A 12500-nucleotide genomic window follows, 5' to 3' on the forward strand; every position below is an offset into this window, starting at 1 on the left:
TCCTCCCCCTCCCTCGCTCTTCCCCCTCCCCCCTCCCTCACTCTTCCCCTCCTCCCTCACTCTTCCCCTCCCCCTCCCTCACTCTTCCCCTCCCCCCTCCCTCACTCTTCCCCTCCTCCCTCACTCTTCCCTCCCTCTTCCCCTCCCCTCCCTCACTCTCCCTCCCCTCCCTCACTCTTCCCCTCCCCCTCCCTCACTCTTCCCCTCCCCCTCCCTCACTCTTCCCCTCCCCCTCCCTCACTCTTCCCCTCCCCCTCCCTCACTCTTCCCCTCCCCCTCCCTCACTCTTGCCCTCCCCCTCCCTCACGCTTCCCCTCCCCCCTCCCTCACTCTTGCCCCTCCCCCTCCCTCACGCTTCCCCCTCCTCCCTCACTCTTCCCCCCCCCCTCCCCACCTCTCTTTCCCCCCCCCTCCCCACCTCTCTTTCCCCCCCCCTCCCCACCTCTCTTTCCCCCCCCCTCCCCACCTCTCTTTCCCCCCCCCCTCCCCACCTCTCTTTCCCCCCCCCTCCCCACCTCTTTCCCCCCCCTCCCCACCTCTCTTTCCCCCCCTCACCCACATTTTCCCCCTCACCCACCTCTCTTACTCTCTCTTTCTGCTACCTCTCCCATCTCCCTATCACAGACGTGTCCTCCCTCATACATTGTGTGACACAGTCCAGGATGCTGAACCCTGGTGACACGTGGCACCGGTTGGAGTCCCACGGGCCACAGTTCCTGGTCCGATATGAGCTGCGTGTCATGTGCTCCCCACATTATTATGGTCCATCCTGCAACAAACTGTGCAGGCCACGGGACACTACACGTGTGACCAGCTTGGTGACAAGCAATGCCACACAGGCTGGACTGGAGACCACTGTACTACAGGTACCCACAATTCTCTGTGAAGTCCCATGATCCTTTGGGCCTTGCACACCTCTGCTGTGATATGACCATGTCCCCTCTCTCTGTTTCCTGTCAGCATTCTGTCATCACGCATGTCACCAAACACACGGTTACTGCACCCAACCAGAAGAATGCAGATAATGGTGAGACCCTGCAGTCACTATAGATATATAGATTCCCCGCAGTCACTGTGTGTGTATATAGCGGTGTCATGGAACAGAAATACCCATGTCTGCCTTCTTTGTTTCAGCCCCCCCCCCTTTCCTTGGCAGTTCCCCCTGCTAGCTGTACTTGGATGTCACTTTCCTTGCAGTTTACTCCCAGTGCAGATGGAATGGATACATTATGTAGCCCTTTTTCCTTCTAGTCTGTCACACACCTGGTTGCTCTGGCAACTTCTCCAGTCCTCCTAGTTATGGGCTTTCCCATTTTCCCCACCTGTCTTTTGCTGACAGTTAGTGCAGTCTCACTGAACCTTTAGTGTGACCCTTGCCCCTCACTTCCTTTTCCACCATCACCCTGGATGAGTGAGCACCCTATAACTGCTGTACTGGTAGGATTACCTTTTTCACCTGCCTTTAACTACCAAGCACCCACAGAGAGACATTATCCCAACACCTACTTCTCTACACATGTGCCTGTTTTTTACCTGCTTTCCACAAATAAAGAAAATACACAGAACTTATTGTGCTTGGAAAAGAGGGCCGAGTTGACACTATCTGGGCTAAATCATCTTACATATGACCCCAGAATAGTGAAAAAGATACCGTGTGCCTTACAGACACTTACAGGAGCTGCTACTCTAGACTTTATAAGAACACAGGGCAGTCTCTGCAGACTGAAAAAGCAGCAAGTAGCTCAAACTGCACGCAGCCTTACAGACAAGCAGCAGCTTTACACTGGACAGCCAGCATCAACCCTGCACACAAGGCAGCAGCTTTGCAGACAGACAGTGCACTTTACACACAGAGCCTTGATCGCCTTCTCTGTCTTTTTGAGTCCACCCCCTGCACAGCCCCATAGTGAGGAGCCACCATCCCACCTACCCCTGCGCACGTCCCCACGGCTAGCGCCATCAAGGGCCACGCTACCGGAACACCCGCCAGGACACGGGTCAGAGCCACCGGACACCTGTGAGTACAGCTACCCCTACGCTGCACGCTGCAGGACACCGCTCGGCATCATCTGAGACAGACGCCCATCGCTGACACAGGTAAAAGACCGCACGCCACACGCACTGGCTAAAGGCCTACACACACCTACAGCATGGCAGAACTCAGAGCCTCACCAGACATCACGCAGGAAAGCGATCACTCAGACACAGAGACCGCTGCGCAACTGCAACAGGCGCAGAAAGGCGCAAGGCCCAGACGGACAGTCACACTGACTCAAAAGGCCCGCGAAAAATATGAGACTGACATTGAAGCGCACCGCGCTAAATTAGAGTTGGCCTGGGAAACAACCACACTTGGGATACGCAATGTCGCCGGCGCCGGCAATTATGTACAACAGCTCGAGCAGGCAATAACTCAATTAAAGATAGATCACGCACGCTACCAAGAGCTGTCAGAGGCTTATGTCACTTACTTGGCCAGGGCTAACACCGGCGAAAGCCTGCAAGAAAGGGACCTACAGCATAACATTGACTTGACACGTGACAGCCGCGTGCGAACCTCTATCACGGAAGCCGAGAGTAAGAGGAAAGACCTTTTGCTGGAAACCGCTTCGCAGCGCTCAAGCAAATCCAGGCATTCTTCAAGGTTAGTAAGATCAGCGCGATCTAATGTGTCCAGCGCGAGCGCTACCAAGGCGCTTGGAAAAGAGGGCCGAGTTGACACTATCTGGGCTAAATCATCTTACATATGACCCTGGCTTTCAGAATAAGAGGGAAATATTCCCCCCAGTCACTGTGTGTGTGTGTGTCAGGGTATATTCCTCGTAGTCACTGTATGTGTAAATTGCAGGGTATATTCCTCGCAGTCACTGCGTGTATATTGCAGGGTGTATTCCCGTGTGTGGGTGTGTGTGTGTTATATTCCCAGCAGTCAATGTGCGTGTATATAGCAGAGTATATTCCCCGCAGTCACTGTGTGTGTGTGTGTGTGTGTGTATGTGTATAACTGGGTACAGTATATTCCCACAGTCACTGTGTGTGTGTATAGCTGGGTATATTCCCACAGTCACTGTGTATATATAGCAGGATATATTTAGTCACTTTTTTGTTGTTACAGGTGTCACTATGGTTGGAGAGGTGACATTTGTGACCAGTGTGTTGCACACCCTGGCTGTTTACATGGGACATGTTCTGAGCCCTGGGAGTGTGTGTGACGCTAACTGGGGGGGGACTGCTATGTGAAAAAGGTGTGACCTTTCTGCACCAATCTCTCTCCTCTCCCACCCCCCCGTATTTCTCCTCTTCCCCCATCTTTCCCCCTGCCCTTTCTCCTCGCCCTCCGCCTTTCTCCTCGCCCTCCGCCTTTCTCCTCGCCTTTCTCCTCGCCCTCCGCCTTTCTCCTCGCCTTTCCCCTCTCCCCTCCCCTCTCCCCCTCCCTCGCCTTTCCCCTCTCCTCCTCCCTCGCCTTTCCCCTCCCCTTTCCCCTCTCCCCCTCCCCTTTCCCCTCTCCCCCCTCCCTCGCCTTTCTCCTCTCCCCCTCTCCCCCTATCCCGCCTTTCTCCTCTCCCCCTCTCCCGCCTTTCTCCTCTCCCCCTCTCCCCCTCTCCTGCCTTACTCCTCTCCCGCCTTTCTCCTCTCCCCCTCTCCCGCCTTTCTCCTCTCCCGCCTTTCTCCTCTCCCCCGCTCCCCCTCCCCCGCCTTTCTCCTCTCCCGCCTTTCTCCTCTCCCCCTCTCCCCCTCCCCCGTTTTTCTCTCCTTCTTCCCCCACCCCAGTCTCTCTCCTCTGTGTGTTGTTGCCCCCCAGTCTTGCCTCACACACTCTTCCCCCCTCCCCAATCTCTCCAGATCTGGACCCGTGCAGTTCTCTCTCCCGCTGTCTGAATGGTGGGAGCTGTCGGAGCTCGGAGCCAGGTGACTTCCAGTGTCTGTGTCTGGAGGGATATGAGGGGATGCTGTACGAAAGACGTGAGTAGGAGAGAGGCTGGGAGAGGAGGGGAGAAGCGGTGAGACTGTACTGAACTCTCTCTCCCACCCCCCATTTCTCTCCAGGTACAGAAGACTGTTCTCAGAGATGCCTTAATGGAGGAACATGTCAGGTAAGTGACACTGACTAACGCGGGCACGCACACGCACATACACACACTCACATACATACACACACGAACATACATACACACACGCACATACATACACACACGCACATACATACACACGCACATACATACACTCACGCACATACATACACTCACGCACATACACGCACGCACATACACGCACGCACATGCACGCACGCACATGCACGCACATACGCACACATACACACACATACACACACACATACACATATACACACGCACGCACGCACATACGCACGCACATACACACATACATACACACACACACACATACACACACACACACACACACATACGCACACACGCACACACGCACACACACATACACACACACACACACACACATACACATACGCACACACATACGCACAACGCACATACACACGCACATACATACACACACGCACATACATACACACACGCACATACATACACACACACGCACATACATACACACACGCACATACATACACACACACACACACGCACATACATACACACACACACACACACACGCACATACATACACACACACACGCACATACATACACACACGCACATACACACTCACTCACCGTACCCCCCTCATATCCCTGTAGTCTGACGGTGACCATCCTGTCTACCTGTGTCCTGCGGGTCTCTCAGGTCCTCAGTGTGAGCGTGAGGGAGGCGCCTGTACTGAAAGCAGCTGTGAGGTGAGCACTTTGATGCATTGTGTCACCCTGTGGGGGGGGGGGGGGGGAATTGGAGACTCACAGGTCCCGTCTGTGTGTGTGTCACCCTGTGTCACTGTCTCCACAGGTTCCACACACAGTCTGTCGGTCCCCTTCTTGCACCGGGGAGCAGTGTGAGCAGATGGGGGGAGTCTGTGAGTTTTGCGGAGAACAGTGTGCAGGTAATGGGGGGGGGGGGGAGGATTGGTAATAAGGGGAGAAGCTGATAATGAGGGGTTATCTGACAATTCTTCCCCCCCACTTCCCCTTTCTTTCGCCTTTCTCCTGACCCTCTCTGCCCTTCTCCGGACCCTTTTCTCTCCCCCCCTTCCTTCCTTTTTCTCTCCTCTCCCCCCCTTCCTTTTTCTCTCCTCTCCCCCCCTTCCTTTTTCTCTCCTCTCCCCCCCCTTCTTTTTTTCTCTCCTCTCCCCCCCCCTTCTTTTTTTCTCTCCTCTCCCCCCCCTTCTTTTTTTCTCTCCTCTCCCCCCCTTCTTTTTTTCTCTCCTCTCCCCCCCCTTCTTTTTTCTCCTCCTCTCCCCCCCCTTCCTTTTTTCTCCTCCTCTCCCCCCCTTCCGTTTTTCTCCTCCTCTCCCCCCCTTCCTTTTTTCTCTCCTCCTCTCCCCCCTTCCTTTTTTCTCTCCTCCTCTCCCCCCCTTCCTTTTTTGTCTCATCCTCTCCCCCCCTTCCTTTTTTCTCTCCTCCTCTCCCCCCTTCCTTTTTTCTCTCCTCCTCTCACCCCCTTCCTTTTTTCTCTCCTCCACTCCCCCCCCCTTCCTTTTTTCTCTCCTCCACTCCCCCCCCTTCCTTTTTTCTCCTCCCTTTTCGCTTTTTGCTCCTTTCCCCCCCCCTTTTCGCTCCTCTCGCCCCCTTCCCCCCCCTTTTCGCTCCCCTCGCCCCCTTCCCCCCCCCCTTTTCGCCCCCTTCCCCCCCCACCTTTTCGCTCCCCTCGCCCCCTTCCCCCCCCTTTTCGCTCCCCTCGCCCCCTTCCCCCCCCCCTTTTCGCTCCCCTCGCCCTCTTCCCCCCCCCTTTTCGCTCCCCTCGCCCTCTTCCCCCCCCCGTTTCGCTCCTCTCGCCCCCTCCCCCCCTTTTCGCTCCTCGCCCCCTTCCCCCCCCTTTTCGCTCCTCTCGCCCCTTCCCCCCCCTTTTCGCTCCTCTCGCCCCCTTCCCCCCCTTTTCGCTCCTCTCGCCCCCTTCCCCCCCCTTTTCGCTCCTCTCGCCCTCTTCCCCCCCCCTTTTCGCTCCTTGCCCCCCTTTTCGCTCCTTGCCCCCCTTTTCGCACCTTGCCCCCCTTTTCGCACCTTTTCGCTCCCCTCGCCCTCTTTTCGCTCCTCTCGCCCCCTTTTCGCTCCCCTCGCCCTCTTCCCCCCCCTTTTCGCTCCCCTCGCCCTCTTCCCCCCCCCGTTTCGCTCCTCTCGCCCCCTCCCCCCCCTTTTCGCTCCTCTCGCCCCCTTCCCCCCCCTTTTCGCTCCTCTCGCCCCCTTCCCCCCCCTTTTCGCTCCTCTCGCCCCCTTCCCCCCCCCTTTTCGCTCCTCTCGCCCCCTTCCCCCCCCTTTTCGCTCCTCTCGCCCCCTTCCCCCCCCTTTTCGCTCCTTGCCCCCCTTTTCGCTCCTTGCCCCCCTTTTCGCACCTTTTCGCTCCCCCTTGCCCCCCCTTTTCGCTCTTCTCCCCTCCTTCCTTTATCTCTGTTTTTGTGTACATTGCAAGGTTCTTCCTGGCTTCTCTCTCTCCTCCCCTTGCTCTCTCTCCTCCTCCCCCTTGGATTCCTTGTGGGAGGTCTGTTTATTTTCAGATGCTGCTACCCTTCCCCTCAAAGAGACGTCCCTCTGCAGACCCCCAACAACCACCTCATCCAGAGCCCAACGCCCCCTGTGGGGGGCAACCAAAAATGTGACCTGTCCAATCAGGAGCGACAGAAGCTGAATGGGAGGGACACAGTGTGATATCCACCATGAATATACTCCTTATATGTACACACAGTGGCTGCCAGGAATATACCCTGCTGTATACACACAGTGAAACATTATACAGAGACACTCGCAATACATGGTATAACATGGTGTATTGTGGATCTCTGTATATAGTGTAACTGGTTCTTGCTGTATATAGTGTAACACTGATTATTTTGTTTCTGTATGTTGAATAATGCTGTGTATTGTAAGTCTCTATGTATAGTACAATACTATTGTGGGTCTCTGTGTATACTGTAACACTGTGTGTTGTGGGTCTTTCTGTATATAGTATAACTCCATATTGTGGGTTTCTGTGTAAATAAAATTGTGTTGTTGGTCTCTGAATATATTGTAACGGTGTATTATTGGTCTATGTATATAGTAAAACATTGTGTGTATTGTGGGTCTCTGTATATAATGTAATTTTCTCTTTGGATATAGAGTGACGCTGTATATTGTTGGTTTCTGTATTATATAGTGTAGTAGTCAATTGTAGTAAATGTATATGTATAGCAGCCTACAGTATGTGTGTCACTCTCCTAGTGAGGCCTGAGGCCCCCTCTGCTATTCCGGTCAAACTGTGTTCATCTCTACTGCTCTGGGAGTTGGTGAGATGATACTTCTCCTGCGGAGAGACATCTGGGGGACCACAAGACTGCACTGCATTGCGCGCGTGTATATTCTTTATGCTTACGATGTCCTGGAACTAGATTCCATATTCCTCTGTTTCCCTTTACAGCCTATGGGATTCATTTTTTCCCTAGTTCAGTTGCCTGTTATTTCCCCTGTTCCAGCAGCTTGCTGCATGTGAAAGGGCAACATTTTGCTACACATGTTGTTTACTTAGACATATTCAGTGAGTTGTTATAGCAACCTCAGAATGGGCAAGTCTGCTTTCTCCCCCTCTGCCTTGCCTACAGATGGTACTTCTTTTTCCACCTTCAACACTGGCTGAGTGAGTACCGTCTGTAATTTTCTCTACTGGCAGGGCCTCATCCTTTTCACCTGCCCTTGCTACAAAGCTCCCACAGAGAGACATTATTCCAACACAAACATCTCATCCACAAGTGCCTGTCTTTATTGCTGCTTTCCCTAAATAAAGTGAAGAAAATATACAGGACTTGTTGTGTTTTGGAAAGAGGGCAGAGTTGAAGCTAGCTGGGTTCATTCATACCTCCAGACATGACCCTGGATCTAGAATAGTGAAAAGGAAGACTGGGTGTCTTGGAGATATACATACAGAAGCTGCTACTCTAGACTTTGCTATCACAGAGCAGTCTCTGAACACAGCCTGCAGCTCACACAAAGGCAGCAGCAGCACTGCAGTCAGACTGCAATATACACAGAACTTTGATTGCTCTTTTCTGTCTTTGAGCCCACTCTCTGCACAGCTCCATAGTGAAGAGCTACCGTCTCACCTACCCCTGCGCATGTCCCCACGGCTAGCGCCACCAAGGGCCACGCCACCGGACACCCGCCAGGACACGGGTCAGAGCCACCAGACACCTGTGAGTACAGCTACCCCTACGCTGAACGCTGCAGGACACCGCTTGGCATCATCTGAGACAGTCGCCCATCGCTGACACAGGTAACAGACCGCACGCCACACGCACTGGCTAAAGGCCTACACACACCTACAGCATGGCAGAACTCAGAGCATCACCAGATATCACGCAGGAGAGTGACCACTCAGACACAGAGACCGCTGCGCAACTGCAACAGGCGCAGACAGACGCAAGGCCTAAATGGACAGTCACACTGACACAAAAGGCCCGCGAAAAATATGAGATTGACATTGAAGCGCACCGCGCTAAATTAGAGTTGGCCTGGGAAACAACCACACTGGGAATACGCAATGTTACTAGCGTTGGCAATTATGCGCAACAGCTCGAGCAGGCAATAACGCAATTAAGGACTGATTACTCGCGTTATCAAGAGCTGTCAGAGGCATACATTACTTACCTGACAAGGGCCAACATCAGCAAAAGCCTACAAGAAAGAAACTTACAGAGTAACATTGACCTAACGCGTGACAGCCGCGTGCGATCCACTATCATGGAGGTCGAGAGTAGGAGAAAAGACCTTTTGCTGGATACAGCATCACAGCGCTCCAGCGCATCCAGGCACTCATCAAGATCAGCGCAATCTCACGTGTCTAGCGCAAACGCCACCAAGGCGCGAACCACCGCAGAGGCCGCACGTGCCAGGGCCGCATATGTTCAGAGGCAGCCATGAAACTAGAAAGGGCCCGCTTAGAAGAGGAGGCGCAGGCAGCCGCTGCACGGAAAAAGACAGAGGTGGACGTTAACCTAGAGGACCTAAATCAAGAAAGGGAAGCTGCTGCCGCCATAGCCCAAGCCGAAGTCTTAGAAGCAGCCGCGCAACAGGATGGTGGGGAGCAACCGTACAGACGGATAGCCTCAGAGGATCCAGCCCAACGCACTAAAGACTTCTTAAGGAGTCTCTTTAGTGTAAACACCAGCGCACCATCTCAACATGGAGGGAGTGACTCCACAGACACCGAAGACTTGCTAGGTCCACGAGGAGAAGACGCTGTTCCTTCAATGGTACATGCTGCCTGGGATAGCCACAGCCGCAACAGTGATCCACACTCCAGCGCGCACATGGATGCATCACAACAGGCTCGCAACCCAGGTACACCCACACGGGAGAACACAGCCCCTCCCACTGACCAGCAGTCATCACTTGTCCACGTCAAAGAAGAGGCGACCCCACGGACCCTCCCAGCAACTATCTCAGAACGTGACCAACACGCTGATGCCTCAGGCCTGACAGACATTACCAAGTACATGGTCCGGCGTGACCTGGTGCAAACAGGACTCACCAACTTTGACGACCGTCCTGAGAACTACAGGACGTGGAAGTCCACGTTCAAGGACGCAATCAACAGCCTGGGCTTCTTAGCAAGGGAAGAGCTCAACCTGTTATCCAAATGGCTGGGAAACGAATCCAGGGAGCACGCGAAGAGACTTCAGACGTCAAAGCGAACCACCCCCAAGTAGGTCTTGAAAAGGCTAGAAGAGTGCGAAGCAGTCGAGGATTCGCTCTTCAAAAGAATCGACAGCTTTCCCAAGATCACGGCTAGAGACTACTCGAAGTTACGAGAGCTCTGGGACCTGCTGCAAGAGCTGGAGTTTGCCAGAAAAGACCATTCCTTAACAGGTCTCAATGTCCTAGACTCAGCTCGTGGAGTGAGACCCATCTTGGAGAAGCTACCCTTCAACCTCCAGGAAAGGTGGATTTCACAAGGCTCCAAATACAAAAGGGAGAAGCAAGTCGCCTACCCCCCATTTTCAGTCTTAAGCTTCATTCGCGAAGCAGCAAGGACGAGAAACGACCCAAGCTTCATCTTAGGTGCGCAGACCACATCCAGTGCCAGCCACCCAAGGAATGAAAGGTGAGCAGCGAGATACAAGGATGCCAGAACACCCATCTCGGTCCACAGGACGGACGTGTCCCCTACGACACACGCAAGTCCCGACCAGGCGGCCGTCAGGGGCAAGAAACCAAGGGACCTTAACAAAGAATGTCCTACTCACAAAAGGCCGCATCCGCTTAGCAAGTGTATCGGATTCAGAATGAAGCCCATAGAGGAGCGAAAGAACTTACTCAGGGAATGGGGAGCTTGTTTCAAATGTTGTGCTTCCACAGCTCATTTATTCAAGGACTGCAAAGAAGCTATGAAATGCACAGAGTGCAATAGCGACAGGCACATAGCCGCTTTACACCAAGAGACTATGAAGCCCAAATCAAGCAAGGCCCCTAACCCTTCAACATAGCAGGGCGGGGAGGAAGAAGAGGGAGATACACCCCCCACGATGTCGGTAGCGTCCAAATGCACAGAGGTGTGTGGAGAAAGAAGCGACGGTAGATCTTGCTCTAAAATATGTCTTGTAGCAGTGCACCCAGAGGGACAACCCGAAAGGGCCAAAAGGATGTATGCTATCATCAACGACCAGAGCAACCGGTCGCTGGTCAGGTCAGAATTCTTCGACATGTTCAACATACAAGACAGCGCCTCTCCTTACACTCTCAGAACGTGCGCAGGGCAAATGGAAACTACAGGGAGTAGAGTGAATAGCTACACCATATGCTCAATAGGCGGCAAAGTGAAAATACCCCTTCCCACACATCGAGTGCAATCACATGGCGGAAGATAGGAGTGAAATCCCCACACCAGACGTGGCGCAACACCACCCCCATCTCTAAGCAATTGCCGATCGTATCCCACCACTGGACGAAGGCGCCCAGATCATGCTGCTACTTGGCAGGGACATCATGAGAGCACACAAGATCCACAACGGGGACCACAACGCCCCAAGTGCTCAAAGGCTCGACCTTGGATGGGTGGTAGTGGGAGAAGTATGCATAGACAGGATACGCGGACCCGACACCGTAGACGCCATACGAATAAACTTGTTGGAGAATGGTCGCGCAACTCACTTCAAACCCTGTCCGAACCATTTCCAGGTCCATGAGAAGCTCGAGACCAAAAAGACATATGGAGACACGCTTGTGATAAACAAATACACTGATGACCTAGGGTGTACAGCGTTCCAGACAACAAAGGACGATGACAAACAGGCGCCATCAATGGAAGATAAAGAATTCTTGAGGTTAATGGATAAGGAGCTCTTCAAGGACGAATTAGGCAGTTGGATGGCCCCACTACCATTCTGCTCACCAAGAAGACGCATCCCAAACAACAGAGACCATGCCATGTCTAGGCTCACTTCGCTTCGCCGCAACCTACAAAGGAAACCGGAGACCACGAAACACTTTGTGGCCTTCATGCAGAAGATCTTCCGCAGTGGTCATGCAGAATCGGCGCCCCCACTGAGAAAAGGTGAAGATTGCTGGTATCTCTCGTTATTTGGCGTCTACCACCCCCAGAAACCTGGCCAAATATGTGTGGTATTCGATTCCAGTGCTCAGCACCAGGGAGTCTCCCTAAACGATGTTCTTCTCACCGGGCCAGAGCTGACGACGAACAGTCTTCTGGGAGTGTTGATTCGCTTCCGCAAGAAGCCAATTGCCATAACAGCAGACATTCAACAGATGTTCCACTGCTTCCTTGTATGAGAAGACAACCTAAACTACCTAAGATTCCTGTGGTACCAAAATGACGACGTAGAAGACGAAATCATAGAGTACCGCATAAAAGTACACGTCTTCGGTAACAGCCCATCACCTGCGGTGGCTGCCTATGGCCTCAGAAGGATGACTCAAGACGGAGAAGCAGAGTTCGGGAAAGGTGCGAGGAACTTCGTCGAATGAGACTACTATGTGGACGACGGATTGAAATCAGTTCCCACCGAAGAAGAAGCCATAGACTTACTCAGAAGGACACAAAGGATGTTAGCAAACGCCAACCTAAGATTGCACAAAATAGCTTCCAATAGTGCCATAGTGATGAAGGCGTTCCACGCAGATGATCACGCAAATGATCTCAAGAATTTGGATCTGGGGACCGACACGCCTCCCATACATCGGAGCCTGGGGATAAGCTGGAATCTTAAAACAGATATGTTTACGTTCCAGGTAGCCATCGAGGAAAAACCCTACGCACGACGTGGAGTCCTTTCCACTTAACAGTCTTTACGATCCGCAAGGATTCGTAGCTCCTGTTACTATACAAGGGAAGTCTCTTCTCAGAGAAATGTCCTTCGAGAAGCAGGACTGG

General features: G+C 53.2%; 1 protein-coding gene across 12 annotated transcripts in view; it reads left to right on the plus strand.

Annotated features, from left to right (window-relative positions):
* Positions 1-12500, plus strand: part of LOC142499455 (uncharacterized) — an 18663-nt gene that overhangs the window by 4472 nt on the left and 1691 nt on the right. For 3 of the 12 annotated variants that reach the window (XM_075608826.1, XM_075608823.1, XM_075608827.1), the window contains exons 2-9: positions 625-866; positions 961-2097; positions 2480-3245; positions 3844-3963; positions 4048-4094; positions 4733-4828; positions 4935-5028; positions 6552-12500. The exon at positions 6552-12500 is cut by the window's right edge and continues 1691 nt beyond it. In XM_075608826.1, the coding sequence (XP_075464941.1) occupies positions 11072-11899 (828 nt within the window). In that variant the 5' untranslated portion in view covers positions 625-866; positions 961-2097; positions 2480-3245; ... (3 more) ...; positions 4935-5028; positions 6552-11071 and the 3' untranslated portion in view covers positions 11900-12500. The remainder of the gene's footprint in view (positions 1-624; positions 867-960; positions 2098-2479; positions 3246-3843; positions 3964-4047; positions 4095-4732; positions 4829-4934; positions 5029-6551) is intronic. The other 9 variants (XR_012802680.1, XM_075608831.1, XM_075608830.1 and 6 more) reach the window with 7 other exon arrangements.

This window comes from Ascaphus truei, chromosome 7 (genome assembly GCF_040206685.1).
Source record: "Ascaphus truei isolate aAscTru1 chromosome 7, aAscTru1.hap1, whole genome shotgun sequence".
NCBI classification, from domain to species: Eukaryota; Metazoa; Chordata; class Amphibia; order Anura; family Ascaphidae; genus Ascaphus; species Ascaphus truei.